Source organism: Triturus cristatus, chromosome 10 (genome assembly GCF_964204655.1).
Source record: "Triturus cristatus chromosome 10, aTriCri1.1, whole genome shotgun sequence".
Taxonomy (NCBI): domain Eukaryota; kingdom Metazoa; phylum Chordata; class Amphibia; order Caudata; family Salamandridae; genus Triturus; species Triturus cristatus.
This window is the reverse complement of record NC_140593.1, coordinates 1,044,469,057-1,044,484,340: the sequence shown is the minus strand read 5'-3', so window position 1 is coordinate 1,044,484,340 and position 15,284 is coordinate 1,044,469,057. Positions and strand designations below refer to the sequence as shown.

The following is a 15,284-nucleotide window of genomic DNA, read 5'->3' as shown; positions in this document are numbered from 1 at the left end:
TAGGGGCACCCTGAACCTTCCTTCCTCAGATCCCGAATCCGAAACAAGCAAGAAGAACACGAAGAAAGAAGACCTGCCGTGCAGCTGCTAACAAGAGGACGACACCAACTGACTTGGCCCCAGCCCTATCGACCCTCGAACCTGCTCCTGCTGAAACCCGGCGTCTCCAGTGGTCAGCAATCTTAAAAACCCTGGAGGACCGGACTGCCTTGTGACTCTAAAAAGACTGGGACTCCCACGAGCAGTGGTTCTACTCAAAGCAAGTAACAAGCCCCTGGTGCCAACCAGGAACCGCGACTCCTGCACCCGCCAAGCCTGGCCTGTGCCTGAGTGGACAAAGACCCCGAGGATGACCCTCCGACGACTGTGACCAAGAATCCAGCCCCCAAGGACCCACCTCAACGCTCCTGACGACGCCTGCAGCCTCAGAACCAGGGACCCCTCCAACCGCGACCAGCTGAGGGTAAGATTTCCTGACGCGAAAAGACACCTCTGCACCCGGCGCCCTGCGGCCCCCTGTGCCCAGCTGAAGAATCTTCGTCCCCGAGCTTGCAGCCTTTGTTCGTTTTGTAGCTTCTCCATTGAAATCCATTGAGCGCCCGAAGGCTCAAACACCCTGCACCCAGCCGTCCGAGTGTCCCTGGGAGTGCAACCTCTGTCCTATTTTTCTTCCCCACTTACCCTGAGCAAGTGACCAGGAGCCCAGCTCCCACAGCCACGTGGCCTGCCTGCTAGCAGCCACCAACCAAAGGCCCCCTGCCCACCATAGGCTAACATCGGGCCTAACTCTCTGCACCCGGCTACCCCTGTGCCCCTGAGGGTGTAACAACTACCTAACTGACCCTGGTAGACCCCTGAGTCTATGCCCAGAACCTTAACTCAGCCAGTCGAGTACTTACCTGAAAGCCGATAACTCACTTTTTCTCCATAGGGTAACATTGACTGGTTTCACTTGGAAATTCTTCTAAGTGTCGAGTTTTGAAACTTTAAAATATTCACTAAAAATCAGCCGATCAACGAAAACGAAATTACTCACCTGCTATCAGGAGGGATCCCAGTGCTGGATCTTGGTGCCCAGCACTGACCCTGAAAAGTAATTACAACCGTACTTACCGATAACTTGATTTTCCTCCATGGGATAACATTGCCTGGTTTTTGCCAGAAATTCTTTCAAGTGTCGATTTTTGAAACTTACAAATATTCCTTAAAAATCGCCAGTGAAACAAAAACTATTTCTTTCAACTGTTTACAGGAAATGCACCAGGGTTGAATCCAGGATCCAACCCTGGATAAGAAAATCATACGTAAAGTAAATGAAATTGCATTTAGTTAAAAACTCCCATTGAGCTCAAAGTTATAATTGTGTTTGAACTGTGTTGCCTATTGCAACAACTGTAACTATTGCATTCAAATGTTTATTGCCTATTGCTAGTATTTAACCAAAGCATCTCATTCTGAGAAAGTATATTTTGATACCTATTGTTGGTTCTAAAATAAAACAACTAAATATTTTTATATACAAACCATTGGCCTAGAGTTCAGTTCTTGAGTGTGTGAGACCATTTGCTGACTGAGTGTGTACAACAAATGCTTTACACGGTCTGATACTGCCTTACTGCTCGACCAAGCTACCACTTTAAAAAGTAAGGTTATATCGAACTTTAGCCTCTGCCAAACCTCTGGGGACTGTGGACTCTGTGCACACTGAACCTTACTTTGGTCCAGTATGTACAGAGCCACTTTCTTACAGCCTCCCAGCCGAATTTTATAAAGCATATATTGATATTTTAGCCCCTGTCCTTCTTGAAATGTACATGGAAGCATACGACTCCAAGATTCTTCCCCCCACACTGCGAAAAGCATTGGTGGTCTCCCTACTGAAACCAGACAAGGCACCAGATAGGTGTGATTCATACAGGTCACTGTCCTTGATAAACACTGATGTAAAAATCCTAGAGAAAGTATTAGCCACTCGGTTGCAGTTACTACTGCCAGTTATGGTACTTCCTGATCAATCGGATTTGTCCCTGCCAGGTCCACATCGCATAATTTGCGTAAATTGTTTGGTGTGCTGCATGCACTGGAGCCATCTCTGCCAGCGGTGGCGGTACGGTTAGATGCCGCCAAGGCCTTTGATTCTATCTCCTGTAAATATATGTTCGAGATTTTACATCGCATGGGGGTCCCTTTTATTTTTACAAATTGGATTAAACTGCTGTATACTGACCCTGTGGCACGAGTAAGAATTAACGGCCATGTCTGATTCCTTTTGGATCCAACACGGCAAGGGTGCCCACTGTCGCCCTTATTTGCCCTAGTTTTGGAGCCCTTGGCCTGTATTCTCCAGCAGCGATATGCTCAAGCTGCGCTGCGTTTTTATCAGCGACCACTGGCAGTCTCCATGTATGCAGACGACATGGTGCTGTATGTGCGTGAGCCAGACACCCACTTAACAGAACTTATCCGGGAGTACGTAAGATTCGAATGGTACTCTGGCCTCGGTATTAACTGGGCTAAATCAATCATACTGCCTCTCATAGATTGCACACCTCGGATAGCCTTGTATTATCCATTAGAGTTGTGTAGTGACCCTGTGAAGTACTTAGGGATTTGGATTCACCGGGATCAGCAGGTCGTCGTGCAGCAACATTTTGGTAGAGCAATCGCGCACCTCGAAGAACAAGTGACTCGTTGCATAGCCTTACCGTTATCCTTTGCGGACAGGATTGAGTTGATGAAAATGCTGCTTCTCCCGTGTTTTTTATATCTCTTTTTAAATGCTCCTGTATATCTGACAACACTTTTTTGACACACTTCACTCCTTATTAATCTCACTTGCATGGGGTGAAAAAAGCTGAGCGTTAAATGGGAAATCTTAACTCTTCCCTATGAGATGGGCGGTTTCACTGCCCCAGACTTTCAGCTATATTATCTCTGTGCGCAGGCGCACTATGCCTATTACTGGCAGCAGGCTTCTGGTTACATAACACACGTAGCGGTCGAGGCCGGGGCAGTACACCAGATACTACCCAAGGCCATGATCGTTAACGAACGTACTGTTTTCGACAAGGGAGAAATAGACACAGTGCAAACCACAGCCAGAGCATGGCAGACACTGGGGAAACGTACGAGTAAACTACCACACTATGCGCCACATATGCCACTCCTGCATCATACAGCACTTTCGGTGACGGGGGAAACTGGTGCGCTGAAAACTCTCCATGAAATGGGTCTATCTAGTATGGCGAATGCCTTTCCTCAGGGTCAGTTTGTTGAGGCCGCTACTGTTATAGGAGACGGGAAGAATGCAGCAATCCAAACATTTGTATACATGAGGTTGCGCTCGGCTATACGTGTATTGTATCCCCATTTTCCGGTTGAACCACCTACTTTGGCAGCGCTACAGCTCCTCTACACCACTTTGACTAAAGTTAAGCTAGTCACACAATTATATCGAATCTCACAAAGAGAAGGGGCCGCTGTGGGTGAGAGTTCCTTAGAAAAATGGAATACATCTCTCCCTGAACCACTATCTGAGGAGGACTGGGGCGCCTGTTGTAAACTGACGGGGCAGCTTACGGCAAATGGCAACCTGCGACTGGTACATTTTAAGTATTTACATCAAATGTACTATACGCCCGCACAGTTGTATAAATACGGATTGAGTGAGGTTGCTAATTGTAAAAGATGTGGTGCTCCGGATGCTGACTTTTACCATTTGGCATGGGCTTGCCCGAAACTATTCTTGATTTGGGAACAGGTCACAAGGACAATAAAAGTGATGGTGGGGACATCCATAGCTTGCGCACCCCAAATATGTCTCCTAGGTCATGTTACAGTTGTTAAGGCCTCTATTAGGAGGTTGGTGATGATAGCGCTCTTACTTGCCAAACGCAGAGTCTCCATATGCTGGCGAGGTAGAAAGGCTCCGACTGTCAAATGTTGGTTGCAAGATATAGTCTATTGTCGGGACCAACACACCTGTTACGCTGAAGAATTGCCCAGTACGTCAAAACCTCATGATATATGGAGCCCCCTTACTTCATATCTGTTAACTCTACCTGATATTTGATAGATATGACACCAGCTGTATCACTTCTAGTTACTCAATTTGTACCTCACCTCATCTTCCCTCTCGTCTTGATGTAATGTTTTTGATGGTCTCATGTCTCATTTGATTTGTAGCTCTGTGCAATGTCGTACTGATGTCTGTATAATGTGTCCCAATGACAGCTCGTGCATATGTAATGTTTATGGTTTTGTATTTGAAAAGCCAAAAAAAAAAAAAAAAAAAAAAAAAAAAAACTCTAAAGTTCATTAGTCAGATGAGAAAGAAGCATTAATTTCCTTGAGGCAAGGTATCAAGAGTTTGCTTTTTAGGATTTTCAAATTGTTCAGTGTTTTCAGTAAATTTCTTTTAGCCCTTCTGTAGACTAGAGTGTAGGGGTAAAATTGGATGTCATTAGATGGTGGTTGGTCAAGGTGTGGGCACTGATAGGTCAAGTGATTATGAGGAACCATGCCACTAAAAGAACTGAGTCTTACATGTGACATTTGATGCGGGTGTGCAGACAGTCGCTGTTTTATGACCAATACCACCATATACTTTAGATAACATGAAAGTTATGACATACTGAGATAACAGAACACCACTCTTTTTAAACAATGAAACCTGATCTATACATATATACACAAACCCACACACAAAGTTATACTATCGCATTAATATTTGTAAAACTGCTTGTAGGAAGCTGGGTTTCTACTGCAGTAACCCCCCCCCCTTTTTGCCAGACTACTGATGCACTTTGCCTTGATGTGCCATGGGTCCCTGCCAATCAGGTTACCAGGGCCTGTGTTCTTTCCCAAGAACTGTACCTTATACCCCCAATTGGCACCTCTCTGGCCACATGTCAGTCCCTTGCAAAAGGTACCATGGGTACTGTGGCCAGGGAAGGCTGCCAGCACTTATTGTGCCACCCTTAGAGGCCCCGTACCTTTTTTATTTTTCTTTCTCTCTCTCTCTCGCCCCCACCCCCCCCCAGGCTGCGTGTTTTGGTGCAAAACAAAGTGAAGAGTCGACATGGCACGCGTCCCTGTGTGACATGCCTACAACCCACTGCCCTGGCATAGGTCAGCCACCCCTCTAGCTGGGTGCCCTATACCAGTGGTGAGGGTACAGGTGCATGAGCTCCGCACCCCTACAGTGTCTAAACCAATTGTTAAACATTGTAAGTGCAATAATGTCACTAAGAGTTTATGGTGCTGGGAGTTTGTCATTACGAACTCCACAGGACCATAATGGCTTTACTGAAAACGTATAGTTTACCTGTCGGTGTAGTTTTGCAGCTTGAAGACTTTATGGACTCTCTATGCTGTGCATTATTCCACCATCTTGTGGTTGGGTCCGGAATCGTAGTATTTTCTCTTTTTTTTTACCGTGACCCAGGTGGGCGGCGACGTCCCACCATTTGGTGTCCTTCGTGACGTTGGCACGCTTCCTGCGGAAGCTCCCACCTTTGGTCGCCATCTTCGGATTCTTTTTTCTCTTCTTGTGTTAATCCAGTTTTCTCTGTTATTTTGTAAAGTCTTGTTTATCATTAACCCTTTACCTCCGGTCTCATCTTTCTGGCGGAGGAGGGTGGGTTTGCTAGTGAATCCAGAAAGTCTTCAAGCTGCAAAACTACACCGACAGGTGTGTTCGCTAGGAAAGCAATTGTTGCTCCTTTCTTCCTTGTTGAGTGAGCCTGAGCTGCTCCTTGTAACTGTTGTCCTGCCTGCTTGTGGCAGAGTTGAATTGTCTGCACAATCCATCATGCAATGGTATTCTTGGTGACCGGTCATCCCAGAAAACTGCTTGCGAAGGAGATAAAGAACTGCTTTGTTTTCCTGCATTCCTTTGTTTTCTCTATATAGTGCATGACAGTCCTTCTGGCGTCTAGTGTGTGTAGAGCCCTTTCTGTTTGTGTGGTCGGTTTTTTGAAAAAAACGTGGTATTTGGATTGTTTGGTTAATATGGAACCGAGACACCACCTTTGGCATGAAGTGGGAGTCCGTCCTCATTACAATCCTATCCTTGTGTATTTGTAAGTAGGGCTCTTGGAGTGTGAGCGCTTGCAACTCACTCTTCGTAGTGACTTGATCGCCACTAAGAAAGCAGTCTTTAGAGTGAGCATGTGCAGTGAAGCCTTGTGAATAGGTTCAAAGAGTGCCTTCATCAATTGAGTTAGCACTACGTTCAGGTTCCATGCTGGTGCTGGCATCCTCTTTGGGGGGGGCGATTCTCTCGGCCCCTTCCAAGAATCTCTTCACTACTTGAGAGGTGAAGAAACTTTTCCCAGTCTCTCCTCTTGTGTAGGCCACCACTGCAGCCAAGTGCACCCTCAGGGATGTGTAGCTTAATCCGCTTTGTAGCAGGTGCGTTAGGTACTTTAGTACTGTTGATTTCCTTGTGACCTTCCGTTGTAGTTTCTCCTTGATGCACCATTGGGAGTACCTCTTCCATTTTGCTATGTAGCACTTTCTTGTGGTAGGCCTCCTTGCCTCCCTGAAAACTGCCATAGTACTTGCTGGTAGTTTTAGGTGCACAAATTCTAGGTTTTCAGGAGCCATGCTGCTAGGCTGAGACCCTCTGGTTCTGGGTGAAGCACCCTTCCATTCTGCATTGTTAACAGGTCCCTTCTTCTTGGGAACCTGTGTGCTGGTTCTTGTGCCATTTCCACCATCTGCGAGAACCAGGACTGTCTGGCCCACTGAGGCGCTATCAGTATCAGTGTCATGTTGCTGATTCTGCATTTGCTGAGCACCCTGTGTATCGGTGGTATCAGGGGGGAAAAAAATATGCAAAGCTCTTTGACCAACTTCTCCATAGCGCATTCCCTTGTGACCGGTGGTCCAGTTGTCAGGATGTGAAGTGTTGGCATTTTGCATTCTGGTGTGTTGCAAATAGGTCTATTTGTGGAGTACCCTATTTCTGGAAAAGCTTCTCTATTTCCTGCTGGTTGAGCTCTCATTCGTGGGAAGCGGACGTCTGTCTGCTGAGCCGGTCTGCTTCCACATTTTCCTTTCCTGGGAGATGTATTGCTCGTGGGTCTATTTTCAGTGGGATGGCCCATCTCCAAATTTCCTGTGCTAGCCCGGATAATGGTACTGATTGTGTTCCTCCTGGTTTGTTGATGTAGAACATGGTGGGTGTGTTGTCTGTTTGGACCAACACCCTGTTCCCATACAGCTCTTTCTGAAAGGCATTTAAGGCTAGGAATACAGTCTTTAGTCCAAGTAGTTGATGTGTCTGACCGCATCTTGCTGTGATCATAGACCCCTCACCTTGAGCTTATTCATGTGTGTGCCCCACCCCAGCTAGAAGGCGTTCGTTGTGATGGTCATTGTTGGAGTTGGTTGAGTGAATGGCTTCCCCTGTGATAAGTTTTCCTTTTTCCACCACACTATTTCCTGATGCACTGCGTGCGTGACAACCACAAGACCTTCCCAACTCCCTGTGGCCTGTGACCATTGCTGCTGGATCCATTCCTGGAATGGTCTCATGTGTAGTCGAATATTTGACGCCATCGTTCCCATCAGTTTGCTCGCCGTCCTCACTGTTAGAACTTGCCCCTTGCGGTAATGACGTGTTTCCTTCAGTATCGCCAACGTTCTCTTCCTGCTGGGGAACACTTTGGCCTGAATGGTGTCGATCTCTGCCCCTAAGACTATCTTGATCTGTTCTTGTTCTGTTGAAGATTTCTCCCAATGGATCAAGAAACCCAGTCTTGTCAGTGTTAGTATGACCTGCTGGATAAGTAGTTTGCTGTGGTCGTACGAACTTGCCTTTATGAGCCAGTCGTCGAGATAGGGGTATACGTGTATCCCTCGTCTTCGTAGGTGTGCTGCGAAAGCTGCTAGGCATTTTGTAAACACCCTTGGTGCGGATTTGAGGCCGAATGCCAGTACTGTGAACTGGTAGTGGCTTTGACTTATCACAAACCTCAGCAGGCGCTGGTGTTTGATGGGGATGTGCAAGTATGCGTCCTTTAAATCTATAGTAGCCATGAAGCCTCATTGTTGTATTTGTGTTATTACCTCTTGTAGGGAAGTAATCTTGAGCCTTTGTGTTCTTATGAATTTGTTCAGGAACCTTAGATCTAGGATAGGTCTTAGTGTCTCGTCCACCTTTGGCACCAGGAAGTAAGTCGAGTAAACCCCTTTGTTCCCTTGGTACCACCTCTATAGCCTCCTTGCTGAGCAGTTCTTGTGCTTCTAGCTGCAAAAGCGAGAGCTCCTTAGCAGAGTGTGCCCTGTTTCTTGGTTTTCTGTTCGGAGGCTGTCTTTCCGACTCTATACAGTATCCGTATTGTATGATGTTTAGTATCCATTTGTCCGATGTGACCTTTCTCCATTCCTGGATGAAGTCTCTTATTCTTCCCCCTACCGGTGTTGAGTGTTGGAGGTGCTCTTTGTCGTTGAACACTTGGCTGGAGTTTCCCTTTATGTCCTTCCGCCCACCTCAAGGTGTTGCTAGGGTGAGGGCATTTTCTTTGATGAAGTCACTTGGTTGAGGGCTGTTGTCCTCCTCTCCGTGTTTGCCCTCGTTCGTTTCCGCGCCCTCGAGAGGACTGTCCCCAGGGCTGGTACTGCCAGTTCTACTGCTGCTGTCCCTGTTGTTGCTGACCTTGGTTTTTCCCTTGGTAGCCTTGCTGGAACGTTTGGTGCGATGTGGAGGGCGCTTTGCCTCCCCTACCGCCCGGTCTTCTCGTGGGTGTGCCCCTTCTCATTCACCTGAACTGCAACGCCCCCATGGATCTTGCTGTTTCGTTGTCCTTCTTAAGCTGTGTCAACTTGTCGTCGACTGGCATGCCAAACAGTTGCTCTCCATTAAATGGTGTGTTTATGATGTTGCTTTACACCTCTGACTTGAATCCCAAAATTCTGAGCCATGCTGGTCTTCTCGGTGTCACTCCTATCATCATTAGCCTGCTTGATGTTTCTGCCGCATCCAATACTGATTTTAGGCATGTATTCTCCATGCTTTTCCCCCCTATTCTACCAGGTGAGTTGCTCTTTGCTGGTACTGTCCCGGTAGATGTTTTAGGAGCTGTCCTACTTCATCCCAGTGTTGGTAAGCGTGCCTGTTGATCAGGGCGTTGGAGTTAGCGATGCGCCATTGGATTGCTGCATTTCTCTCCACTTTCCTCCCTGTGAGATCCATCCTCCTACTCTCCTTGTCCGGAGGTGGTCCAGCATTAGTGGGCATATTGGCCCTCTTCCTAGCCGTTGCTGCAATAATGGAGTCGGCTGGCACTGCACCTTGGATGTATGCAGGGTCCTGTGAAGAATGTTTGTATTTCTTCTCTGTCCTAGGGGTCACAGCTTTGCATGTTGCAGGCTCCTTAAAGGCCTCTATTCCTTGATCCAGTACACTAGTGAGCATGGGCAGGAATTGGCTTGGTTTGTTGTGGCAGAAGAGTTTCCAGGAGGAAACATGATTTCGGCATCTCTTCAACCTTTTTCACCCCATAAGTCTGTGCAGCCTTCTGCACGACCATGTTGTGGACCCCTATGTCGTCTGGCGGCGAGGGCCTCGAAGGGCACGTGTCTACCCCTTCTTCCGGCGATTCTGTGTCGAGATCTTGCCAATCCAGGTCTTGCGCCTCCGAGGGTGTCGAGTACCGGTAGGATTGAAGGTCTTCATCGCCTTCTCCCTCGAAATAGTAGTCTTCGTCCTCGATTTCCTCAACTGGTTCGGGGTTTTTCGGCGGTTCCACGTCTTTGTCGTCTCTTTCGACTTAGACCGCTGGTTTCGGCGGGATAGGGTACTGGGTCATCTTCTCGTCGAAGTCCTTTTTCCGTTGAAGGATGCTCGCCATTTCGGCCTCGAGCCTCCTCTTCTTTCTCTCCATCTCGGCGGCATGTTCGGCGTCGAGGGCTGGAACGCTTCTCTTCGTGGCAGTCGACGACGAAGTCTGCCCTTCTTTTCTCAGCGCAGAGGTGTCCTTTTCAAGGGCAACCTTCGCAAACTTTGTTTATCGAGGACTTTCGCCGATTGGGAGTCCTTTTTGAAGGATCCGCTCGGTTGACTGTCCCTGGTAGCTGTTGCTTTCGTCGAGCGTTTCAACGGCAGAGCTCCCTTTGAGGACTTGGCTTCACTTCTGTGAGTGTCGCTCAGGGCTTTTGCTTCACCCTTTTGAGTGTCACCTGAGTATTTAGGGTTCGACGACTCCCTTACCCCCTTCGACGTCTTCTTATAGACCTAGAGGACCGTGCAGTCCTCTGGTCCTTCGGTGATGTTGTCCTCCTCTCCACTGGAGAGACCCAAGTCTCGGAGCGATGGAGGTGCCCCATGGCCCTGCATGTTGCGGTTCGCCCTGCTCTGCCTCTCCCTTACTTTGAGGATCTTTGGAGTAAACGCCGAGCAGGCGTTGCAGTCTTCCCTGCTGTGGTCAAGCGGCAGGCAGAGGTTGCAGACTGGATGCGGATCCTTCTGGGTGTACTTGTGGTGGCAATAGGTGCAAAACTTGAACGGTGTTTTGTCCATCCCCGCGCTCAGGGTGTCCCCTGCAAGCGCATCCTCCATCGAACGTCGAGGTTTTGGTTGCAAAATTTCGACCTCGTCGCTCCGGGTACCTGACCTGTAGTCCGGTGTAGTTGAAAACTTGCTTCTTCTGAAGATGTGACCAAAGTTGGGAGCGCGCCAACGTCACGAAGGACACCAGATGGTGGGACACCTTCCCCAGGTAAGGAAAAGCCATCTGTGGCAGGGGAGCTTCAAAGGTCTTGCAGTCTTTGTAATGCGACCCCCAGCCTCTCCTGCTATCAGGAGCCGGCCCCCTTCCTGTCTCTCCTCCTTTTCGGCAGGAAGACAGGCTGGAGAAATTAGCCAGCCCAGAAGGTGTGCCCACCTCTGCCAACCCCACCCCTCAGGTGGGGGGAGGCGAGGTAAGCCCACTCTTCAGTGCCCGCCATCTTGCAGATGGCGGGCACTAATCAGGATTAGGGATTGTACTCACTCCTCCACGTGGGGTAAGCACAACAATGGTGTAGTCGCCCTAAGGTCAGTAGCCTATTGGCTACTGACCTCAAGACCCCTAAAATGCCCCTAAATACAGTATTTAGGGGGGGGAGACCTGAACCAAGAAGTCAGACAAGAAACAACTTCAAGAAAAGAAGAAGGACCGAACAGCCGTGCTGAAGCGAAGAAGGAGGACACCCACAGACTTGGCCCCAGCCCTACCGGCCTGTCTCCACCTCGAACCTGCAGAAGCAAAATTCCGGTGTGTCCTGCAGCCAGCAACATGAAGAATCCAGAGGACCTGCCCTGCCTTCCAAGAAAAGACTTTGTCTCCCGTGAACACCAGATTTGTTCGTCCACAGACTCCAGCTCCGGCGATACCCGCGAGTCTGCACCATTCTGCAACAGAGTTAGAGTGGCCCAACACCATGAGAAGGTATCCCCGGCGAAACTGACCCGAGATCCAGCGATCCCCGACCTGCCTCCAGCCTACAACCGCAACCTATATCCGGAAGGTCCCCCCAACTGCAAACAGGAGCTGGTAAGAAGATCCGATCCTAAAAGACACCCCTACACCCGGCATCCCACGGCCTTGGGTGGCCCAACCAACTGTGTCTAGCCAACCCCCAGCATCCCAACTTACCTCTCCAAATGGTGATCGCACCCAGAAGACCTTCGTCCCCGAGGTTGCAGTGTGTTTGCAAACCTGAGAAACCCCACTGAAAGTAACAGGGTGCCTGACACCCAAACAGCCTTCTGCACCCTGCCGCCCTAGTGCCGCAGTGTGCACCTTTGGTGCCGTCTTGAACCCCCATTTGCCCTGAGCTTAAGTCCAGGAGCTTTGCTCCCACAACCTTGTGGCCTGCTCGTAAGCAGCCACCACCCGGGGGCCCCCTAGCCCCCATTAATAACTTTGGGCCTCAGCATTCTGCACCCTGTCGCCCTAGTGCAGCTGAGGGTGCTTTGAGAGTGTATCCTCGACCCTGGGGCACCCCTGAGTCTAAACACAGTAACCCAACTCCCACTCACGACTGCATGCACGTGTGTATGCTGCAAGCAATGTTTGAGGTAATATCAGGGAAATCAACAGTAAAAACTGTCCCATCTGGACATCGAACAGTCCCACAAACGACTAAAAAAAATGCCCACACACTCCTCTGTCAGACCAGCCGACCGGGCACTGCCTGATTGCTCTATAGGCAGGGTAAATGGAATCATGCAGCAGGGGTGGGCCAAATTATGTGGCAGGGTTGAGTAAATTGAGCAATTATGCGGCTTGATGCGCCACATTTTAGGATAGTATGTCATTATTTTGTCATTTTTACACTTGTTAACACTGTCTGGGAATAGGTTGCATCTCCTTCGACCCATATTAACACTCAAATATAGCAAGAACCAACAAAAAAAGTGACTGGTCAATCTTTGCAAAGGGCCATCCACTGCCCTGCAACATGTGTCACTGCACTTGTAGCCACTTTTGAACCGTTTGAGCTAGGAACAATTTTTTTTGTTAAAACCTGTAGATTATATAGCAGATGTGGATATTTGTGGCAAAAAAGGCGAATCTATAACTATGCGAAAAACACTGCGGCCACACAATCGCATAGCTCCAGTGGCCCATCCTATAGGCCAGTCGGACCCTGCATGGAAATCAGTAGGGCAATTCAGAAAAGAAAAAAAGAAAAACATATGGTTCACATCTACTTTTTGATTTTAGCACATCAAAATATGTAATAGAGTTGTCTAGACACTGGTTGTCATACAAATTCTGCTTACTGCTATGCCCAAAAATAAAACGTTATTGTAGTCAAAGAATACTGCTGACCGCAACCAATACAAAGCAAAATAATGCACAGCTTTACAGTATAAAATGAGCTCCCGTTACTAGAGGTAGATCAGCACCTTCAACAACACATCTTTATAGTGTTAAGATACTTTAGGGGTAACGGAGGCAGCCTTTCATAGCATGTGTGGGGCACTGCTAAGGTTCCCATCAATACCGTTAATCACACACTGAATCTGCTCAAAGCATCTAGGATGACCAGACTCTTGCCTCCTGCTTTTCATAACAGCATGACCAGACAGAGGACGTTGCTAGGATACTGAAACATTTGTGGCACTACAGAACTTCCCAAATGAAATTCATTAAGTTCCCCAAACCTACCGTTGACTCATCCGGGACGGTAAGTAGGATGCTGGCATTGTGTGGGAGCACTGTGCCTTCCTTCTTTGGATAGTCGGGATTTTCGAGAAGAGCATTACAAATTCTACAAATGGAAAAGAACATACAAACATGATGATAACTTCAAATCAGATGTTCATGGGCAAGCAAACGCACAGCACAATTTCACTGAATCAGTCAAACTGAAGCAAGGCTTGGGCGCACGCATGTGGTATGTGTGGCAAGGGCCCATGAATGCTATAGGCAGAAGAAGGTTTGATATTTACACAAAATAACCCCAATAAAATACTTTCAAAAATTGTAGAAGTTAAATGAGTGTCTCAAATGTCCAGTTGGAAAGGTTTCTCTGGATGCTGGTGGGTTGCAGAGAGGAAAAGAACCTGCTTTTGGTCCTTTGAATGTTTAAAAGTAAACAGTAGTACAACGTTTCTCAACCTCTGCTTCCTTAACATAAGAACCACATTCAAGCAACATATTTGTCTTCATAGGATTAAACCAGGTCTATGGTCCTCACTGTGCTTGTGTTAATAGGAACTGTACATTTTATTATGAGCATTTACACAGCTTGTATACAAAAGAAATGACTGCATCCTTATGAGCAAACCGATGCCCTGACTGGACGGTGATGGCTAAGAAAAGCATAGCCCCTTTCTGTCCTATGATGAACGAAAATGTTTACATTCGCAATTCATTAGACCTTGTTTTGTAGGTCTCTGGATTTACAATTAAGAGGAAAGTATTTACAAACGAATCTAACGCATAAGCACAGAATGGGGATTCTCAAGTAATTATCCTTAATTCAGATTCTACATACAATTACCTGCCATTACACATGGAGACATTGCTCAAATTGGCCATAGCTACATATCTGAAGAAAATTGCACGAAGCGAGTTGTTAGTGCAACGATTCACTAACAGCTGCAGTGCAAACACACACATGCATTGGCAAAGCCAATAGATCTTGCTTTGCTGAACTACTGGCTTTTATTTATAAAAAAAATAAAAAAGGGGCGATGATGTTGGCACACGTGTGATGAAGTATGTGTATGCATGAGTCAACATGCGTGCAGCTACAGAATAAAGTTTGCAATATCCTTATTTTACCCAGTTTACGGATCCAAGATGGTGGAGGATACATGGGATTGATATATACTTACATATCCCATTTTGGGAGATGTATGCTTGCATGCAAGGTCATGTGTTAACATGGATGTAAGGCCCTCTTATTATATAAATGTGGCTAACCTGTGAACAAGGCTGCACAGAACAGCCGAAAAGTGTCAGGAAAAGGAATGCTGCAAGTTTGTTTGGAATAAATGCTGGTGTTCTGAAGATTTGGGCTTCGATATCTTCCCATTTTGTGTGATAGATATATATATATATATATATATTACCTACTGGCGGTCGCCAGTAGGTAGTTATAGTTAGGACCACGTTTCCATAGGAAATCCGCAACATTCTATTTTGAATAACTTTGGCGCCGGTCGACGAATCCTCGCGAATGTTTCAAAATAGGTGGGGCGCTACGCTCCGCTCCTACCCTGAAAGTCTCGGGGGGATTCGTCAAGCGGGGGCTGAGATAAAAGGGGGGTCCCAAAACGCATTTTTCCCATGCATTTTTCCATAGGACCTTTAGACACAGCTACAGCCCGAACGGCTGAACAGAATTACTAGAAATTTGGCAGAGAGGTAGCCATAAGGTCAAGGAAGTGCCTTTTGCAGGTCTGGTGTAAATCTGTTCAGTATTTCCGGAGAAAATAGCATTTAAAAGCATATATATATCTATATGCGCGCAGGGTGCGCGCACCGTGCGAGCACCCTAACGTGCGCGAGCGTAATTCTGATTGGTGGTTACATGTTAGTCAACGTTCGAATCGGTCGAAATCAGGAAGTGTCGGCCGCCATTTTGTTTGTTTTCAGTGCGAGAGTGAAAAAGGAAGGTGGCGAACGTGAAAAGGGGGCAGGGTAGAGAGTTCCTGACCCCCTAGCCTTTGTCAGGGGGTCCCTGAAGGACCCCGAAGGCAAATTTTTTTTTTTATTTTTTTTAAAAATCGCGCGGGTGCGCGCACCCTGAAAAACACACACAAAAAAAAAAAATTT

At 47.4% G+C, this 15,284-nt stretch overlaps 1 protein-coding gene across 2 annotated transcripts in view; it reads right to left on the bottom strand.

Moving 5' to 3' along the window:
- The window catches only part of RNF216 (ring finger protein 216), an 883,004-nt gene that overhangs the window by 632,351 nt on the left and 235,369 nt on the right, over window positions 1–15,284 (bottom strand). For both annotated transcript variants that reach the window (XM_085629139.1, XM_085629141.1), the window contains one exon: window positions 13,167–13,269. In XM_085629139.1, coding sequence (XP_085485265.1) covers window positions 13,167–13,269 — 103 coding nt within the window. The remainder of the gene's footprint in view (window positions 1–13,166; window positions 13,270–15,284) is intronic.